The following is a 22605-nucleotide window of genomic DNA, read 5'->3' on the forward strand; positions in this document are numbered from 1 at the left end:
ACTGCAATATACTGACTCATTAAAATTTCATAGAAGCCAGCCAAACAGATTTTAGCTTGGGATTTTACTTGCCATGTTTTTATGTAATCAGGACGGCAGTTCTTGGGCCCGTTACAAAACCGTCATCACAGGCTCCCTTAAGCCCGGCTCGGCCCCTTGTCGGCAGCTTTGTGTGTAATATTCATCAGATGGTCTGTGAGCGGCCCGTGGGCAGCCCGTCTGAGGCTGAGACAAGGTTAAGCAGACTGAAACACAAATTGGTACAAATGAGTTCTACAAACTTGGTGCAATCTGGGTTTAGGTGCCTTATTCAAGAGGCTTATTTCACAGGTCACTTCTATCTTGAACCAAACCTGTGATATTTACGTCACACACCCAGAAAGGGCACTACATACAGCATTGATCATAATGTCGGTACCGAGATGAAATAACAAATAACCAAGCAATAACCTAACCATAAGGCAGCATGGTTGGATAGCATAGCAGTGCATCACTTTTTATGCTATGCCACGTGGAACTGAAAATAAACCTGGGAAGGAAAGTCCCAATGGAACCGTTTTTGTGCCAAGATTCCTGCCTTTTGGGTGACACCATTTGATTTCAGGTAAACCAAATGTGAACAGATATAGCTTTGTAGATACTTTTTTTTTTCTTTTTTGCCAAGTTCACACAACCCAGACAGAGATCCAGACACCACACCTCCATCTCTTCTCTGAACTAACTTTCTCTGTCTCTTAAAAAACACACCAATGCTGCGCTTTGATGTTGCTCCTGTGTAAAAAACAAAAAAACAAAAAGAAAAACCTGTGAGAAAAATAGGCTTAAAAATGTGTGGAGAAAAAACAATAAGATTTATTGAGCTTACCAATGACTGAATGAGCATAATATTTTATATACACTATTAATCTTTCTTTTTTTTTTTTTTCTTGATAATTTTTTGGGTCTATGGATGAGTCTGTGTCTGGTGCAAAAAGAAAAAGAAAAGAAAAAAAAAAAGTCTTCAAAATAAAATGGAGTGGGACCAGTCTTGTTATGGGGGTGCTTGCTATTACAGGAAGTGGAAATCTTGACTCTTTTATGGATTTTTGAAGTATCAGGCCATTTTGTCAAATATTGTGATGCCTTTGGTGCAGAGTCTGAGGTTTGATGATCATTGGACTTTCCAGCAAGACAATCATGCCAGAGTGTACATAGGTTCAGGGATCGTCATTGAATGTTACTGAGTGGCCTGTTTAGTCTCCAGATTGAAATCTTATTAAACGTATTGAGTGGAATTTGAATAAAGCATTAAAATGCAAGCACTGTCGATGTAATGGCATTTCAATTCTTAAAATTCTACATGTTTTTTGTTTCAAAGACTTTAGTTGATAAATTTGCTTACATAGATTCTCTAGAAAATTTCTACATTCTCAAAATCACTAAAATGTGTATTAATAAACTATCTATAGCAGTTTACTAATAAATTGGTTGAACTATTTTAAAACAGAGTGGAAGGGGCCTACTAAATGGAAGATATTTCTGTCCTGCATTATATAATGGCTGGTACATGGGGTGTTTCTGCTCAGGTGTCTAAAGGATCTGCCCAGGTTTTGCTCTGCAAGAACACAAATTAGACGGAACATTGACCATGGGTGTGTTAAATCAATTTAAATGCAAGGAGTACCCAGCATCTGCTACCCCTATTTACCAAGTGCAGACAGAAGAACATAGATGCCCCCGCACTGGACTGAAAATATACTGCTGCTTTGATCACAGCTGTATATTATTACAACCATAACAACAACATACAGAAATACCCATACTTGACATTACACCTACAACCCCTGACACAATGCAAGTGCTTGTGGAGTTCATGATTGGATACCATTGTAAGGAAGCCATAATCCATGAAAATTAAATGGAACAGTTCATGCCTTATGAAAGATAATGACATACGGGCCTTTTAGTCATTTTTGCAGGCGGTGTTAATGCAAATGGAAGCTTTTTATTGAATTGTTAAGTCCTTTATTGTTGCTTATTGCTTCACTGCAGAGGATCCATTGGTGAGCAAGACATGTAATTTATCCAAATCTGTTCCCATGAAGAAATACAGTATCCACATTTTGAGTGTCCTTAAGGGTGAGGACATTTTCAGCATTTTTTAACTATTCCTTTAAATATATAGCTAATTTGTTGGGTTATCCCCAAAAAATTGAACTGTCTGAAGTAACGGGGCGAGTTTGACAAATGGGTGTTATATAAAATATAGCCCAGACACAAAACATTGTCTGAGGTGTGTGCTGAGGGATTTTATGAGATCATACAAGGATTTTGGATTGCCAAAAAGGTATTAGCAGTATATCTTGCTCATACTTGAACGTTTAAGTGTTGTTCATTGTTTTAGGGTATGAAAGGTTATTGCTTAGTCATCAGGAGTAGCATGCCAGTTATTGATTTGTTTTCTTGTTTCGAAAGGGAAATTGACTATTAGCATACACATTTTTTTTTTTAATTAGCACATGTTGTCTCGGAAAAACTGGGGGAAAAAAAAAAAGCTAATTAGAAATTCCTAGAAGTTGCATGCAGAACAGCGTAAATTTACTTTAATTAATAAACTACTTTAAATAATTCATTTAAAAGGAACAAAAGCACAGTTGCTGATGTTCTGCAGCGATGTAATTGAACCATTATCCCTTCCCATGAATAAGTAGAGATGTGTGCAGTAAGTGAATTTTTTAGGAGTGTTTTGTACACCATTAATTACTTCTTTCCCATCTAGGCTTTTTTCTCCTTCACTTAGTGGCATCACATGGGCGCACCCCCTCACCGCTCTCTTTGAAATGCTTGTGATAACATGGCCTCACCACCTCTTTAACACTTAAGATATCTAAACCATGTGACCTCCATGATTCATAATTTCCTGGCTTTTGGAAGTTTTCATCTGCTGGAAACTAAATGTTCAATATGAGACAATTTAAATGATATATATATAGTACTGTACTGTGCAAAAGTCTTAGGCCACTAGTAATTTCACCAACATAAAATGGTTTTAAATCAGTTATTTCTATGTTTTGCTGCAGTAAGGAAATATCAGTTTACATTTCCAAACATTATGTTTGCCATTCATTATAATAATCCAGTAAGATTTTTGTTTGCACAAGGAGTCTGACAGCAGCCAGTGCTCCACACAGAGATCTGATCTCACCATCATCAGTCTGTCTGGAATGACATGAAGAAACAGAACAAACTGAGACCGAATCAATGCAGAAGAACTGTGGCAATGTCTCCAAGACACTTCGAGAAACCTGCAAAGCTGTGCAAAGTTTTAGGCACTTGTGTTAAAGTGAGGATGCTGTCAAAAATAATGCCATAAATAGATTGTATTAATGTACTTCTATTAACTTAACTAAATCAACATTTAGTGTGACCACACTATGCATTAAAAATAGCTTTGATGATTACATTACTTTAAATGAGTGTACCCCCCAAGATTACTTTTATAAACATGAGCTGCATCTAAAAGGTAAAGGGGGAGTTACTACAGTTTATATATATTCAATATATACAGTATTTCTGAGAGATCGTTTAAAGTATAATTTGTTTGAAGTAATGGTGCCTTATATAACGTTATCCAGAGAAACAAATGTTAATGATAAATCCCCTGTGATGTTTGTACTAGCTATTGTATACAGGCCATCATGCAGACTTTATTAAAGAATTTACTAATTTTCTACTTAGTGTTGGGTGCAGATAAAATCTTAATTGTTGGTGATTTTAATATCCATGTTGATAGTGAAAAAGATTAATTTGGGATCAGCATTTATATACATTCTAAACTCCATTGGGATTAGTCAAAACCTGTCAGGATCTACTAACTGTTGAAATCATAAACTAGATTTAATACTGTCACATGGAGTTAATGTTAATGGCATTGAAATTCTGCAGCAGAGAGATCATTATCTAGTTTCGTGGCTATATTCCATATAGCTAAAACTGTATATTCTACTTCTTGTTACAAGTATGGTAGAACCATCACTTCTACCACAAAAGACTGCTTTGTAAGTAATCTTCCTGATTTATCTAAATTCCTCAGCATATCCAATAGCTCAGAACACCTTGAAGATGTAACAGAAAATATGGACTCTATTTTCTAGCACTTTAGATACAGTTGCTCCTTTACAATTAAGGAAGATTAAGGGTCCAAAGAGTCCAACACTGTGGTATAATGAGCACACTAGTGCCCTACAAAGAGCAGCCCAGAAAATGGAACGCAGCTGGAGGAAAACAAAACTATTTCTTATTGCTTGGTGGGAAAATACTTCTACAGAAAAGACTTAAAAACTGCTAAATCTGATTACTTAACGTATCTTTTAGAAGAAAACAATCAAAACCCTAAGAATGTATTCCATAGTGGCTAAATTAACAAAAAAAGCAGCACAGTAATAATGACTTTATGAAATAATTTTTTCTATAGATAAAATTGTAACCATGCCGCCATTAAACCAAAGTATTGCATCAGTTTATATTGCGTTATAGATCCCATGAGAAACAATTCCACTCATTCTCTTCTATTGGAAATAAATAATTGTATAAACTTGTTAAATCATCTAAACCAAAACCAAGTATGTTAGACCTAATTCCATCTAAACTACTAAACAGAAGTCATAGATCCTCTTCTGAATATTATTAACTCATCATTATCAATAGTAGATTATGTCCCAAAAACTATTTTAACTTGCTGTTATTAAGCCTCTCATTAAAAAAAAAAAAAACACAACTTGACCCTAAAGAATTCCTTAATTACAGTCCGATCTCGAATCTCCCTTTTCTGTCAAAGATACTAGAAAAGGTATCATCACAACAATGTTCCTTCTTAGAGAAAATCGTACTTATCTGACTGCCATTAATTCGTAGCAGTCAATGAAGAGGTATCATACCAATCATAAGTGCATTATGGAGTAAGGCTCAGTACTGGGACCCTTACTTTTCAAGATTTACATGTTACCCTTGGGAGATATCATCAGGAGACATGGTGTTAGCTTTCACTCTTAAGCTGATGATACTCAGCTCTATATTTCTTCGTGACCTTGATGACACATACCAATTTGCAAAACTAACGGAAATCGTAGTTGATATAAAAAACTGGATGACTAGTAATTTCTTCCTGAGAAATTGTGAAAAAACAGTGATGTTAATTATCGGACAAAAAAACTCTGCATGTAATGACCTAGAACACTGTCTAATACTTGATGGCTGCTCTGTAAATTCTTCGTCATCAGTTAGGAACCTAGGCATGCTATTTGATAGCAATCTTTCCTTTGAAAAAAATTTTTCTAGCATTTGTAAAATATAATTTTTACCATATTAAAATATGTACAAATTATGACCTATTCTATCAATGTCAAATACAGAAACGTTAATTCTTGCGTAAATGACCTCAAGGCTAGATTATTACAATGCTTTATTGGGTGGTTCATCTGCATGATTAATAAACTCCAGCTGGTTCAAAATGCAGCAGCTAGAGTACTTAACCAGGAAGTATGACCATATTAGCCCAGTTCTGTCGAAACCGCACTGACTCCCCATTTAACATCATATAGCCGACATTTTAAAATCTTGCAAATTACTTATAAAGTTTTGTCTACTTTGAAAAATGTTTTGTTAGCAGAACAACTGGTATGTGGTCAGTACAATCCAATGAATGCACTGTACTTCTATCTAAATCAAAATCAAAATATTAGATTTTACGTTATTTACATTAAATTTATTAATTAATTAATTAATTAATAAAAAGACTGTAAAAAAAAAAACTGTGGAAATGCTAATAAAGTTTAAAGTTGGCATAAATTTACCTTTGGACTCTGGGTGGGATTCTTCTTCATGGCTAGTCTCGCATGACCTGAATGAGATGGTGTTATTTTCAGATCATTTACAAATCTAGACTGTCTAATCTGACCTGCGCAGCAATCTGGAACTAAACCAAACCTGGCCAGAGGAGAACTGTCCCCCTGACTGAGCTTGGTTTCTCACAGGGTTTTTTCTCCATTCCTGTCACCAATTGGAGTTTTGGTTCCTTGCCGAGGTTGCCTTTAGCTTGCTTATTGAGGACACTGAATTTCTAGCAATATCACTGAATCATCAATGAACTGACTTTAACTTGAAAACTGACACAATCTGAGTTGTATAAAGCTCTATATAAATAAAGGTGACTTGACCTACTTTCAGAAATAGAAATAAATCACAGTGAATAATCAGGGATAAGTTCATCTACCATATTCTCTGTCCTATAAGTCAAACACATTACATTATTTATATTTATAATACTTTATTTTTATTACAAGAATTGCATGACCATTTATAACTTCATAAATTATTCATATTTTTAAAATTTCTACAATTTGTCATTATTATATATGTTTTCCAATTCAGTTAATAACAGCATCCATATTTATGCTGTTTAACTACACATTTAGCAAAAAAAAGCATATGAAAACTGAAAGAACTTCATGATATTTTGCAGATTTCATAAAGAAAAAATGTTTCATCCATTCATCTTTTTTCTTCTTTCTTTTTCCTTCAAGACTAGGTATAACTTGCTGAAAAAAAAAGAAGCTGAAAGCTGAAACTGCCCTGTGATGGCTGGCTGGTCTTACTGGTGTTAAGCTGGTCTTCAGCTGGTCTCTGACCATTTAAATAACAGGAAACCAACTTGCTAGACCAGTTATGACTATGACCGTCTAAACCAGCTAGGGCTAGTTCATATTATAAAAACCTCAGGGCAACAATACTGATTCTGACCCAAATCATTTGCTGAAAAACAAGAGAAAGACGACTGAACCCAGGCTGAGTTGGTTTCCTGATTTTCGCTGGTTTTAGAATGGTTTTGACCACGACTTTATCTGGTCAGGCTGGGAAACCAGCTAAAGACCAGCCAACCTTCTTCTACTCTATTATTAATAAGCATGTTTAAATAATTAGGAGTATCGTTTTGAGAAAGGGGCGTGTCTGATGTGGGGATATAAAGCGTGCGCACCGCGCGCATCAATGAAGCCCGACAGCAGCTCGTGCGATGGTGAGTAACCCATCAGATCATCTTTCAGAATTATTATTGAAAGCTTTTTATCTATTATTTTTACATTTAATAACCCTATAAATGTATCACTATATAACACGTTTTCCTTTCGCTGCGGTTTGGTTTCTATAGTTTATCTTCACTGTAGTGCTTTTGCCGGTTCTGTCTGGAGCCGGACTGGCGGCAGATGAACCCACTTACCGGCGTACGGATCCGGCCACCAGACAGCAGCTGCGGTGTAAAAGGTGTCCGCCGGGAACTCGTCTGGGCGCGCACTGCACAAGCTCCAGCGAGACGGACTGCGTGCCGTGCGGCCCGGGTATGTTCACGGAGTTCTGGAACTACATCCCAGAATGCCTGCGGTGCGACGCGTGCTCCGATCACCAGCGGGTCGTTCGGCCGTGTAACGGAACCGTGAACACAGTCTGCGAATGTGACGCCGGATTCTACTGGAATCAGCGCTTCTGCAGGAGACACAGCGAGTGCAAACCGGGTCACGGACTCAAAGCTTCAGGTGTGTGTGTAACTGCCAAATATGTAGCCTATTTATATTTTTTTATTTATTAGGCTACTTTTAAATTTAAATTAAATAAATGTTCATAACTCACAAATCACAATTATCTTAATAACTATAACACATAAAAAAAAGAAAAAAAAAGAAAGAAAAAACGAGAGAGGGAAAAAAAGGTTTTTAAATGTATGATATTAAGACAAAAGTTATTGATAAAATAAATAATCAAATCTGTGATATCATGATAATATTAAGACAATTATTATTAAGGTGATGGAATTTTACTATATATATATGTGTGTGTGTCTGTGTGCAACGGTATACAGTGCAGACCAAAAGCTTGGTCACACCTTCTCATTCAAAGAGTTTTCTTTATTTTCATGACTATAAAGAGTGTCAGAGTCACACTGAAGGCATCAAGGGCTATTTGACCAAGAAGGAGAGTGATGGGGAGCTGCGCCAGATGACCTGGCCTCCAGTCACCGGACCTGAACCCAATCGAGATGGTTTAGGGGTGAGCTGGACCGCAGACAGAAGGCAAAAGGGCCAACAAGTGCTAAGCATCTCTCGGGGAACTCCTTCAAGACTGTTGGGAGACCATTTCAGGTGACTACCTCGAAGCTCATCAAGAGAATGCCAAGAGTGTGCAAAGCAGTAATCAAAGCAAAAGGTAGCTACTTTGAAGAACCTAGAATATGACATATTTTCAGTTGTTTCACACTTTTTTGTTATGTATATAATTCCACATGTGTTAATCCATAGTTTTGATGCCTTCAGTGTGAATTTACAATTTTCATAGTCATGAAAATAAAGAAAACTCTTTGAATGAGAAGTTGTGTCCAAACTTTTGGTCTGCACTGTATACCGTTGCACACAGACACACACACATATATATATATATAGTAAAATTCCATCACCTTAATAATAATTGTCTTAACTTAATATTATCATGATATCACAGATTTGATTATTTATTTTATCAATAACTTTTGTCTTAATATCATACATTTAAAAACCTTTTTTTACCTCTCTCGTTTTTTATTTCTTTTTTTTTCTTTTTTTTTTTTTTTTTGCAGAACAGCAGCAGTAGTATAAATAAATTATTACTAATTATTAATACAATTTCAGAACAATTCATAATGTCAATTAATATTTAGTTTAACTTTTTTTTCCCCCAAGTGTAACTATATTTTGTTAATGGTTGCTGAGCAACCGTTGAGCTCATCAGAAGAACTCTTTGAACTCTTTTGAACTTGATGTTCCAATCATTAAATTCTTAGTGGGTTTTGTCACACAACTGTTTTGTTTTTGACTGTGGTCAGACAGCAGTGAGAGTGTCTGCCCTGGCTTTATTCAAACGGTGATTTATGTGAAGATGGATCATGGAGACTATTGTGTTATATTTGATTATGTGTCTGCAGGGACACCACACAGAGACAGGGTTTGTGAGCTCTGTGCAGGCGGACACTTTGCAGATGTCAGAAAGACGCATGCAACATGCGTTACTCACAGTGCCTGCAAGACTAATGAACAGCTGGTGCTGCCCGGATCCAGGTGGCATGATAATGTGTGTGCAACCTGTGAACATCTCACACTAAAAGGTATAGGAACACATGTTCACAATTACTTAAGCCGCGTTTCCACCGCAGGAACTTTACCCAGGAACTAGGGACTTTGGCCTGGTACTTGGTGTGTTTCCACCTCAGGAACCAGGAACTAAATAAAGTTCCGGGTCAATAAATGCCCCTCAGAAAGTCCCTGCTGGCGAGGTGGTACTTTTTTAAAGTTCCGGAACTTTCGGGGGCGGGACTTTGGAGCTAAACATGCTGATTGGTTGAGTTCACGCAGCATTGGTTGAGTTCAACCACCATTTATTCGGATCAACATTTTCAAAATATTACTGTTATTGTGTCATGAAATGTAATTTTAAAAGTACTTCAGGCAAGAATGTAGTTGTTTAAAACTCAAATCTGATGTTTATTTATAAATACAGCGCCTATTTAAAAATGTGTTTCGCCGATCTCGGAGACGGTGAGCTCCACATGATCAGCGGGAGCTCAGTGATCATCTATTCGACGAGAAGCAGCCTCACCTCGGATAGACCTTATGATATGTGCCGCTGGCTCTGATGTCTCTTTAGTGGTTAAACATAAAATATAATTCAGCTGCGGGGTAAATCTAACAGGTTTTCTTTGGTCTCTATTCAATTTATCTATATGTTAAAATGAAAATAAAAAAGGCAAGTCTATATAATATTTTGTTTCATTGTAATGGCTGTATATAACGTTACACATATCCCTGAACTAAGTAAATTTCTGCAGCTGTTATTATGTTTAAATGAAAACAAAAGGAGGCAGTGGTATTTTATATCCTATTTCGTTTTATTGTAAATATACAGAGAGAAAAATTGCAGTAGCCAAAGCGAGCTGACTGAAGTTATCAAGTACGCTGCTGTTTATAAATTTACCGGACTTGCGTCGTCGCGGACATCACACTCCCAAGACGAATGCACAAAGTCTGAACTAATTACGGAGGATGCTCATCCAAAATCAGCGTACTTTATTTTATTTTATTTTTTTAAATCAGCGGTACTTTGTATTGAGAAACGCGCGCAGACCTGCGTCACCAGTCTATTTGATTAATCTTCCCGGTACTTTACACCGCGGTGGAAACGCAGAAAGCAACAGGTCTGGGGGGGGGGGGGGAAGTTCCTGGGAAAAAAGTTCCTGGTACAAATTTTCCGGGTAATTTAATTGGAAACCCGGCATTAGCAACTGCACAGACAACCACCCAGATCACCATAGCAACAGCACAGACAACCACTCAGATCACAGACAGCCACCCAGATCACCATAGCAACTGGACAGACAAACACCCAGATCACCATAGCAACAGCACAGACAACCACTCAGATCACAGACAACCACCCAGATCACCATAGCAACTGCACAGACAACCACCCAAATCACCATAACAACTGCAAAGACAACCATCCAGATCACAGACAACCACCCAGATCACCATAGCAACTGCACAGACAATCACCCAAATCACCATGACAACTGCACAGACAGCCACCCAGATCACTATAGCAACTGCAAAGACAACCACTCAGATCACAGACAACCACCCAAATCACCATAGCAATTGCACAGACAACCATCCAAATCACCATAACAACTGCACAGACAACCATCCAGATCACAGACAACCGGAAAGATCACCATATCAACTGCACAGACGACCACCCAGATCACAATAGCAACTGCACAGACAACCACCCAGATCACCATAGCAACTGCACAGACAACCACCAGATCAACATAACAACTGCACAGACAACCACCCAGTTCAACAAAGCGACAGCACAGACAACAACCCAGATCACCATAGCAACAGCACAGACAACCACTCAGATCACAGACAACCACCCAGATCACCATAGCAACTGGACAGACAAACACCCAGATCACCATAGCAACAGCACAGACAACCACTCAGATCACAGACAACCACCCAGATCACCATAGCAACTGCACAGACAACCACCCAAATCACCATAACAACTGCAAAGACAACCATCCAGATCACAGACAACCACCCAGATCACCATAGCAACTGCACAGACAATCACCCAAATCACCATGACAACTGCACAGACAGCCACCCAGATCACTATAGCAACTGCAAAGACAACCACTCAGATCACAGACAACCACCCAAATCACCATAGCAATTGCACAGACAACCATCCAAATCACCATAACAACTGCACAGACAACCATCCAGATCACAGACAACCGGAAAGATCACCATATCAACTGCACAGACGACCACCCAGATCACAATAGCAACTGCACAGACAACCACCCAGATCACCATAGCAACTGCACAGACAACCACCAGATCAACATAACAACTGCACAGACAACCACCCAGTTCAACAAAGCGACAGCACAGACAACAACCCAGATCACCATAACAAATGCACAGACAACCACCCAGATCACCATAGCAACTGCACAGACAACCACCCAGGTCACCATAGTAACTGCACAGACAACCACCCAGAGCACCATAGCGACTGCACAGACAACCACCAGATCACCATAGCAACTGCACAGACAACCACGCAGATAACCATAGCAACAGCACAGACAACCACTCAAATCAGAGACAACCACCCAGATCACCATAGCAACTGCACAGACTACCACGCAGATCACCATAGCAACTGCACAGACAACCACCCAGATTACCATAGCAACTGCACAGACAACCACTCAGATCACAAACAACCACCCAAATCACCATATCAACTGCACAGACAAACACCCAGATCACCATAGCAACGGCACAGACAACCCCCCAGATCACCACAGCAACTGCATAGACAACCACCCAGATCACAACCACCCAGATCACCATAGCAACAGCACAGACAACCACCTACATCACCATAGCAACCGCACAGACAACCACCCAGATCACCATAGAAACTGCACAGACAACCATCCAGATTACCATAGAAACTGTACAGACACCCACCCAGATCACCATAGCAACTGCACAGACAACCACCCAGATCAACATATCAACAGCACAGACAATCACTCAGATGACAGACAACCACCCAGATCAGCAGAGTAACTGCAAAGACAACCCCCAGAACACCATAGCAACTGCACAGACAACCATCCAGATTACCATAGCAACTGCACAGACCACCACCCAGATCACCACAGCAACTGCACAGACAACCACTCAGATCACCATAGCAACCACACAGACAACCACTCAGATCAAAGACAACCACCCAGATCACCATAGCAACTGCACAGACAACCACTCAGATCACCATAGCAACTGCACAGACAACCACCAGATCACCATAACAACTGCACAGACAACCACCCAGATCACCATAGCAACAGCACAGACAACCACACAGATCACCATAGCAACAACACAGACAACCACTCAGATCACAACCACCCAGATCACTATAGCAACTTCACAGACAACCACCCAGATCACAGACAACCCCCCAGATCACCACATCAACTGCACAGACAACCACCCAGATAACAGACAACCACCCAGATCACCATAGCAACAGCACAGACAACCACTAAGATCACAGACAACCACCCAGATCACCATAGCAACTGCACAGAAAACCACCCAGATCACCATAGCAACTGCACATACAACCACCCAGATCACCATAGCAACTGCACAGAAAACCACCCAGATCACCATAGCAACTGCACAGACAACCGCCCAGATTACAGACAACCATCCAGATCACCATAGCAACTGCACAGAAAACCACCCAGATCACCATAGCAACTGCACAGACAACCCCCCAGATCACCACATCAACTGCACAGAAAACCACCCAGATCACCATAGCAACAACACAGACAACCACTCAGATCACAGACAACAACCCAGATCACCATAGCATCTGCACAGACAACCACCCAAATCACCATAGCAACTGCACAGACAACCATCCAGATCACAGACAACCACCCAGATAACCATAGCAACTGCACAGACATCCACCCAGATCACCATAGCAACTGCACAGACAACCACCAGATCATCATAACAACTGCATAGACAACCACCCAGATCACCATAGCAACAGCACAGACAACTACTCAGATCACAGACAACCACCCAGATCACCATAGCAACTGCACAGACAACCACCCAGATCACCATAGCAACTACACAGAAAACCATCCAGATCACCATATCAACTGCACAGACAACCACCCAGATCAACATAGCAACTGCACAGACAACCACTCAGATCACAGACAACCACCCAGATCACCATAGCAACTGCACAGACAACCAATAAGATCACCATAGCAACTGCACATACAACCACCAGATCACCATAACAACTGCACAGACAACCACCCAGATCACCATAGCAACAACACAACCACTCAGATCACAGACAACCACCCAGATCACCATAGCAACTGCACAGACAACCACCCAGATCACAGACAACCACTCAGATCACCACATCACCCAGATCACCATAGCAACTGCACAGAAAACCACCCAGATCACCATAGCAACTGCACAGACAACCACCCAGATCACCACATCAACTGCACAGACAACCACCCAGATCGCCATAGCATCTGCACAGACAACCACCCAAATCACTATAAAACTGCACAGACTACCATTGAGCAGCTGTCGAAATTAGTGAACCGCTGTCTTCACTGGAAGAAGTTTGGCAAGCGAGCTGCGCTGCAGAGTGTTGACAGTCCATTGAGCTTTCTCCAGCTCTGGAGCGAGGAGACATCAGAAGAGGCACTGATGAACCTGCCGTCTATCTATCCATCCTATCTCCTCGCGGACAAAATCGCATACAAAATCCTGCAATTCCAGCATCACTGCAACAGCACCGAACTGCTAACATTTTGACAGATGAAGCCTGTTCGCACTGCACTGAAACATATACTGTGATTTGCGTTTGATACTGTCTCACTTGCTTTAAAAGAATGTAGAAGTGCATCTGATTTTGTCCTGACCTCTAACTACTTTGACAGCTGAGTTAGTTAAAGGTTCCAGTAAAGGATGTGTGATGTTCAGATTGTTCACATGCACTTTACAGTCTGTCCTGCTAATAAATTTCACATGCTCTATTGCACTAGACTCCACTGTTGACCCGCGAGAATTATTTAATGTGTTTGGCTTCCCAGAAATTGTCTTACTATAGGGAGATAAGAGGGTCTGTTTTACTTACTATTGGAGAAAGCTTAACTGTCAGCTTGGATCACGTGTGCTTTAATAACCAATCAAAATAGAGCCTTGATGTCACTGAATTTCAGTCAGAGTTGTGCAACACTTTACGGATAACCATAGGAAGGAATGAGAAGTTTCGTAAGCTGAATTCCATTTACCATAGCAACTGCACAGACAACAAACCAGATTACAAACAACCAGCCAAATCACCACAGCAACTGCACAGACAACCACCCAGATCACCATAGCAACTGTACAGACAACCACCCAGGTCACCATAGCAACTGCACAGACAACCAATCAGATCACCATAGCAACTGCACAGACAACCACCAGATCACCATAACAACTGCACAGAAAACCACCCAGATCACCATAGCAACAGCACAGACAACCACCCAGATCACACACAACCGCCCAGATCACCATAGCTTCTGCACAGACAACCATCCAGATCACAGACAACCACCCCGATCACCATAGCAACTGCACAGACAACCACCCAAATCACCATGATAACTGCACAGACAGCCACCCAGATCACCATAGCAACTGCACAGACAACCACTCAGATCACCATAGCAACTGCACAGACAACCACCAGATCACCATAACAACTGCACAGACAACCACCCAGATCACCATAGCAACAGCACAGACAACCACTCAGACCACAGACAACCACCCAGATCACCATAGCAACTGCACAGACAACCACCCAGATCACCATAGCAACTGCACAGACAACCACCCAGATCACCACATCAACTGCACAGACAACCACCCAGATCACCACATCAACTGCACCGACAACCACCATGATCACAGACAACCGCCCAGATCTCCATAGCATCTGCACAGACAACCACTCAGATCACAGACAACCCCCCAGATCACCATAGTAACTGCACAGACAACCAACCAGATCACATTAGCAACTGCACTGACAACCACCCAGATCACCATAGCAACTGCACAGACAACCACCCAGATCACCATAGCAACTACACAGACAACTCACAAACTGCCTTTTTTAGTTTAAATCTTACAATTCAGAAAAATGTTAGAGGTAAACTCAGAATAGCAAGATATGAAACTAGAACTGTGGGGTGTAAATTCAGAATTGCAATATAAACATGAAATTGTGATATAAACAGAGATTGTGAGATTTAAACTGCAGTATTTGTCGTATTTTTGTCTAACTTTTATTTCTGTAAAATGTACACCAGTAACCTTTAATCTTAAAAAAAAAACTTAATTTGTACAGTATAGTTTTGCTACGTACTATGTGTACTGCATTAGACTAATGGGGATTGGTCACAGCACTTGCTGCTCTTTTATTGGTTTGATTGCCTCTACTATGCTCATTTTAAAGTTACTTATGTCAGCTAAATGACCTAATGTAAATGGGGTGAAATTATAGCCATAACTTATGTAAGAATGTTGCATCTCTAAATTGATCTTCTGCTGGTGTTTTTCTTCCAGAATTGTTGGATTTATTTGAGCCGGTTCTGTCTGGTCTGCAGATTCAGTATGGGACTACCATTGAGCGCCTGTCGAAATTAGTGAACCGCTGTCTGCACTGGAAGAAGTTTGGCAAGCGAGCTGCGCTGCAGAGTGTTGACAGTCCATTGAGCTTTCTCCAGCTCTGGAGCGAGGAGACATCAGAAGAGGCACTGATGAACCTGCCGTCTATCTATCCATCCTATCTCCTCGCGGACAAAATCGCACACAAAATCCTTCAATTCCAGCATCACTGCAACAGCACCGAACTGCTAACATTTTGACAGATGAAGCCTGTTCGCACTGCACTTAGCGTTATACTGCGATTTGCGTTTGATACTGGCTCACTTGCTTTAAAAGAATGTAGAAGTGCATCTGATTTTGTCCTGACCTCTAACTACTTTGACAGCTGAGTTAGTTTAAGGTTCAAGTAAAGGATGTGTGATGTTCAGATTGTTCACATGCACTTTAGAGTCTGTCCTGTTAATAAATTTCACATGCCCTATTGCACTAGACTCCACCGTTGACCCACGAGAATTATTTAATGTGTTTGGCTTCCCAGAGATTGTCTTACTATAGGGAGATAAGAGGGTCTGTTTTACTTACTATTGGAGAAAGCTTAACTGTCAGCTTGGATCACGTGTGCTTTAATAACCAATCAAATTAGAGCCTTGATGTCACTGAATTTCAGTCAGAGTTGTGCAACACTTTACGGATAACCATAGGAAGGAATGAGAAGTTTCGTAAGCTGAATTCCATTTTTCCGAAAGGGTGACGATTCATTAAATGATGAACTTTTTCCTCTAAAAAGTGTAGTGAAGCCTCTCCTCCATTGGCATCCATAAAAAACGGCCTCTGGGCTCTTTTCCCATGTACTGGCAAAATGAAAGTGTTCGCATTAGCCTATCCGCTTTTTGGCTAAAGGTTGCAGGCTTGCCTTCTAGTGGCTTTGTGGCTTCCTGTGTCATCCGCTTCCAGCTATTTTTAGCTGTACGAAACAGCTCGTTTTGCTGCTTGATATTGCAAACTGGTTTATCTTACCATATTATTTTAATGTGTTGTCTTAATTATGAACACACTGGTTTGTAGTGCAAACACTTTAACCATTCAATGCCCAGTGTTATTCTTTTTTATTTTCAATTCAACAAAACAATATCAAATCAAACAAACAAACAGGAAAGGGGAAGCAACAGACACATCAATATTTTCACAATTAAAAAAAAAAGTCATTCATTTATATATTCCAAAATGTTTGAATAAAAGATTACCATTGATGGTAAAATGTTTGGCCCTATTCAATCGTGCTGTTGTACATTCACAGGTTACTATCCCAAGGAGGCTATGTTAAAAAAATGTTTTTGCACACGTGTGGAGTAAACCAGTTGATTGTCTTCTTTGCAGCTGTAAAACCAGCAAACAGCATTCTCTTCTTAAATGAACTCATACAGGAGTTGGAATCGTCATTGAGAAGACATAAACCTGGATTAGACTTGTAATCAGTTCTAAGTAAAAAGGACTAAACAGAATTCACACGAGTCAACAGGTTGCAACAATTTGTCATTCCCAAAACATGTGGAGAAAGTACCTGATGATACAGTGTTACAGATATGACAGTTATAGGTCGATTGCAGTTTAATTTTAAACCTTTTGTAATGAGTTATGTTTGCTCTTTGGACAATTTTAAAATGGATAAGACGATGAGCCAAGTTTTTAGAAATTAAAGTTAGATTAGACCACACCCTCTCCGATAAGTCAAAATCTGTAAATTCAAGATTCCATATATGTTTAATAGAAAGAGGCTTTGCAGTGTGATCATTAAGTTTTCTATATATTAAAGAAACAGATGGCTTATCAGAGGATGGTGCAATGCAATCCCACATAGGATGAAAGGAAATGGCCCAGGGAACTCCACAGGCTTTGAGAGCAGAGCAACTGAAAAAAGACAAAATATGATGATGCTGGTAAACAAAACTTAGTTTTTAATTCTTGAAGTGAGCAGAGTCCTTTGTTATCATACTGTATAAGTCGCAGCATGTGTTTATGCCCAATGTAGACCAAGAGGGATGGACAAATGGCCGATTTCCACATAACAAATTTAAGTTGTGCCATAAGGGTGTGGTGTTTAAAAATTTGAAAGGTCCTCCCATCAGATGTTCCACTCTTTTGCAGATCCTAATAGAATTGGCCACAACCAGGCCAAATATATATTTATCATTTTTACTTCCAGTGTCAGCAAATAAAAATATCTTGGAGCGTATGTGGTTTAACCTTGTCAGCTTTGATTACTCTCCATGAAACGTTAGATTGAAGATCGATCCAAGTATGAGGAGCCTTAAATTGGAATGACAAATAATATTTAAAAACATCTGGCACAACCAATCCTCCTGAAAGTACAGGATGCTACCATTCAAGATAAATTGGGAAAGTATGGAACTGATCTCCTTAAAGTAACCTGGAGGAGGGGAAGGCAGCAACATAGAAAATTTTTTTTATATTAAGCCAAGGTAACAAATTCATTTTTATGGTGGATATTTTGCCTTGGAGACAGACTTTAAGATTATACCATCTTTGAGTATCACTTTGTTCACTTTGTTTCTGGCAATTTTATAAATGTCTTTATATATGGTAATACCCAAATGGAAAATGGATGAAAGAATCTTTAATAGGAATTAATGATGGGATAGGAGAGTTAACTTTAACATTGTTAATTGGCATTAAAGTAGATTTGGTCCCATTTATCTTGTACCCTAATAGACTCCCACTGTTATTCTTCTCGTTATTTTCCTTAGTTAACTGTCACTTATTATTTTAGTTATTTAATGAACCGGAATTCACAGAAAACAGCTTACTCCTGTTTTGAAAAATAAGCTGGACATCCATAATGATACCAATCGTCAGTCTGTCGCTAAATGTTTACATACATTTTTTGTTCAGAACAACTTACTAGACGTTTGTTGCTGGGTTAATTATTGGGAAACCTTATCAGGTATGTGGTAACAGTTTTAATTAAAAGGCATCAGAATACAAGAAATGGCATCTACTCCAGTAAAAAAAAATTATTTCTAAGAATTCTGACTTTTCTCATGACTTCATTCTGAGTTCATGTTTGGAGCCTTTATTTTTTAAGAGTGAACATTTGTCTACATGTCCTGGATGATTTATAGAGGAAAATGCTATTTTCAGACTCACTCTCGGGACTTTTAATGGGTTCCTCCTGTAACATGGTTTGTATGTTCATCATTAACTAATTGTGGTCAGCAGTTTATTTCACAATTTTTTTTAATTTTTTTTTATAAAATGTATTTGGTATCAGCGATGGTCTATACAGTCATGCCCACAAATATTGGCACCATTGGCAAATATGATCAAAAAAGGCTGTGAAAATTCATGTGCATTGTTAATCCTTTTGATTTTTTGTTTAAACAATTCACAAAATTGTATCCTTTCATTGGATAAAAGAATTTAAAACGGAGGGCAAATATCATTATGAAATTAATGTTTTTCTCAAATAATCGTTGGACACAATTATCGGCACCCCTAGAAATTCTTATGAGTAAAATGTCTGAAGTATATTCATATTCATATTCACATTTTGAGCACTCCAGCGTGATTATAAACATGAAATCATCCAGCTCTGGCTTCCTGTTTCACAGAAATATAAAGAGGAGGGAAAATAAAGCCCAAATTCTCTTAATCATCCTTCACACTGAGAAAAACCAAAGAATATATTTCTGATGTGCAGCTAAAGATATTGGGGCTTCACAAATCGTTGAAGTGGCTTTAAGACAAGAGCAAGAGCAGTGAAAATTCCCATTTCCACCATCAGGGCAATAATTAAGATTTTCCCACCAACAGAAAATGTTACAAAACTGCCTGGAAGAGGACGTGTGCCTATATCGTCCTAATGTGCAGTGAGAAGGAGAGTTTGAGTGGCTAAAGACTCTGCAAGGGTCACAGCTGGAGAATTGCAAAAAATAGTTGAGTCTCTGGTTCAGAAAACCTTTAAAAAAAAATGTCAAACAGAACCTACATCACCACATGTTGTTTGGGAGGGTTACAAGAAAAATTCTCCTAGTTCATTCAAAAACAAACTAAAGCATATTCAGTTATCAGCCATGATTGGAATTCTATGATCAGATTAAACTAAAAATGAGCTTTTTAGCAGCAAACACTCAAGATGGGTTTGGTGAACACAGAAAAAAAAGTACCCCATGTGTACAATGACATATACTGCTGTATTTTTGATGTTGTGGGCCTATATTTCTGCTGGAGGCCCTAGACATCTTGTTTAGACACATGGCATCATGGATTCTATCAAATACCAACAGATAAAACATCAGTAAGTGACTGACTCTGTTAGAAATCTTATAATGGGCCATGTTTGGATCTTCCAACCGTACAATAACCCAAACACAAACCTCAAAAACAACACAGAAATGGGTCACTGAGCTCAAAACCAAGCTTCTGCTACAGCCATTCCAGTCCTCTGACCTGAACCCTACGAAAAATGAGAGGAGTAAACTGAAGAGGAGAAGCTGGGAATCTGAAGGGTCTGGAGTGATTCTGGATGAAGGAATGGTCTCTGATCTCTTGTGAGTTGTTCTCTAACCTCATCAGGCATTATAGGAGAAAATTTTGAGCTGTTAAACTGGCAAATGGAGGTTTCAAAAAGTATTGAATAAAAGGGTGCCAATAATTGTGTCCAACGAGTATTACAGAAAAACATTTATTTCATAATGATATTTCCCCCCATTAAAAATTCTTATTATCCAATGAAATGATACATTTTTGTGATTTTTTTAACAACACAGATGAATTTTCACAACCTTATTTGATCATATTTGCCAAGGGTGCCAATATTTGTGGGCATGACTGTATCTGTTTTTTAGTCAGATATGAAGAGCTGATGTTTGTATACTTTTCTGTGAAAGAGCCGATTGTGTGTTTGTTTGCATAATGCTATTCTTGGAGCTTATTTTATTTAGTCTTTAATTGTAAAAACAAACATGCTAATATACACAAAAATGGTGTTCATTATGTACCACATGTACATAAATAGAGGTCGATGAGCCAGACATGACACCAAACCATTACGAAAATAACACAGCAGTTCATGTGACTCATCCAAAGTTCAGCCAAAAATGAAAACGTGCTCACCCTCAGGCCATCCGATGTGCAGCCTGCATCACTGTCTCAGCAATGGACACTCTGCAGCGAATGGGTGCCGTCAGAATGAGACTCCAAACAGCTGATGAAAACATCACAATAATCCACACCGCTCCAGTCCATCAGTTAACATCTGCAGAAGACAAAAGCTGAAACAAATCCATCATATAATGACATAATCTGTAATATCTAATAACATAATAACATCTCCAAGAATCGGCTACAAACCAATATTTTCCTTCTTTATTTGACCCTTTAACTATAACTAAGCACTCTCTATTCTAATTCTGTTCTTTGAAAAACACTCTGACTTGCACTCTATTCATTTGCTGGTTGTTTTCTAAAAATAAATATTTTTTTATTATATCTGTTTTTTCATTTATTATCCAAATAACAAAAGCAAAAAAGACCTCTAGCACTAGCTTGCTCTATTCTTTTTCTATTCTGTTTTCTGTATTTTGATTATATTATTTAAAAGCTATGTGTACTGCGTTAAGCTAACAGACTTGTTATAGCATTTATATATCATTGCTCTTTTGTTGTTTTTGATTGCTTCCATTGTCCTCATTTGTAAGTCGCTTTGGATAAAAGCGTCTGCTAAATTACTAAATGTAATGTAAATGTAATAATAACGCTTCCTCCAGTGGAGTACATTTTCTTTTTTGGGTGAGCTATTCCTTTAACTGACCTAACAGTATAAAATAAACACCAAGAAGATGAATACTGAACATTTGTTAACATTTCAGACAATCACCTTTTAACTGTGTTTCTGAAAAAGCTATTTTCCATCTAATACTGCAGTGGTTTCCCGTTTAGTGGTGACGCTGGTTACACAGAAAATACGTCATTAAAATAATGGAATAATACCGAACTGGTTTCATCAGCCGGAAATGTCACCATCTCATCTCATCAACATCTGGATGAATATCTATATATGGTCATAACTTTACTGCACTTTAAGACTCCAGTATTTTTAGTTATAAGGGTCAAAGACGAAAAAGTGTTTAAGCATTAAAAAAAAAAAGTGTAATAATGCTTTAAACAATCTTGTCCGGCATATTTACAACTAAAATCTATTTATGACCTATTAAAAGACTAATTACTTTCACCCCAAATACTAATGAGTTGTAATTTTACATTTTTAACATTTGCCACTATCCTAGGTTTTTAACAGGAAAACAATACAAACTCATCAAGAGTACAGCGATGTGACATTGCCCACTTTTTTAGTTTTAGTTTACTTAGAGGAGGTATTTATGATAATTGTTTTATTTATTTGCCTTAAAGTTATTAATATTTTACATAAAATGCTAACATTATATGTAAAATGCACTTTAATAGGCTTTTTTTTTTTTACTTCTAGTGTTTGCGAGTGGGAGGCCAGTGTTTGTCTCTGAGTCACACACACTTGTCATTGCGTTCAAGGAGGCTGGAAGGATTGTGCTATGTGCATCTTGTGTCTCTGTGAAATGGAGTGAAAATGGGAGGGTGACACATTTTTCAGTAATCCTCAAAGGACTCCTACACTAGTGGCAGTTTTTTGGGTTTGAAGTCAGTAAGCTGTTAAATTGAGATAAATGCTTCCCAACGACCA

General features: G+C 38.8%; 1 protein-coding gene across 2 annotated transcripts; it reads left to right on the top strand.

The window, feature by feature from the left end:
* Nucleotides 1-6990: 6990 nt before the first annotated feature.
* LOC113044281 (tumor necrosis factor receptor superfamily member 11B-like) lies at nucleotides 6991-16365 on the top strand. 2 transcript variants are annotated; one of them, XM_026204109.1, is made up of 4 exons: nucleotides 6991-7051; nucleotides 7184-7565; nucleotides 8984-9163; nucleotides 15828-16365. In XM_026204109.1, the coding sequence occupies exons 1-4, from the start codon at nucleotides 7049-7051 to the stop codon at nucleotides 16127-16129; spliced, it is 867 nt and encodes a 288-aa protein (XP_026059894.1). In that variant the 5' UTR covers nucleotides 6991-7048; the 3' UTR covers nucleotides 16130-16365. The 2 variants fall into 2 exon arrangements, with proteins under 2 accessions (XP_026059894.1, XP_026059895.1); XM_026204110.1 differs by having other exon boundaries at nucleotides 15869-16365.
* Nucleotides 16366-22605: the final 6240 nt, after the last annotated feature.

This window comes from Carassius auratus, chromosome 26 (genome assembly GCF_003368295.1).
Source record: "Carassius auratus strain Wakin chromosome 26, ASM336829v1, whole genome shotgun sequence".
Lineage (NCBI taxonomy): Eukaryota > Metazoa > Chordata > Actinopteri > Cypriniformes > Cyprinidae > Carassius > Carassius auratus.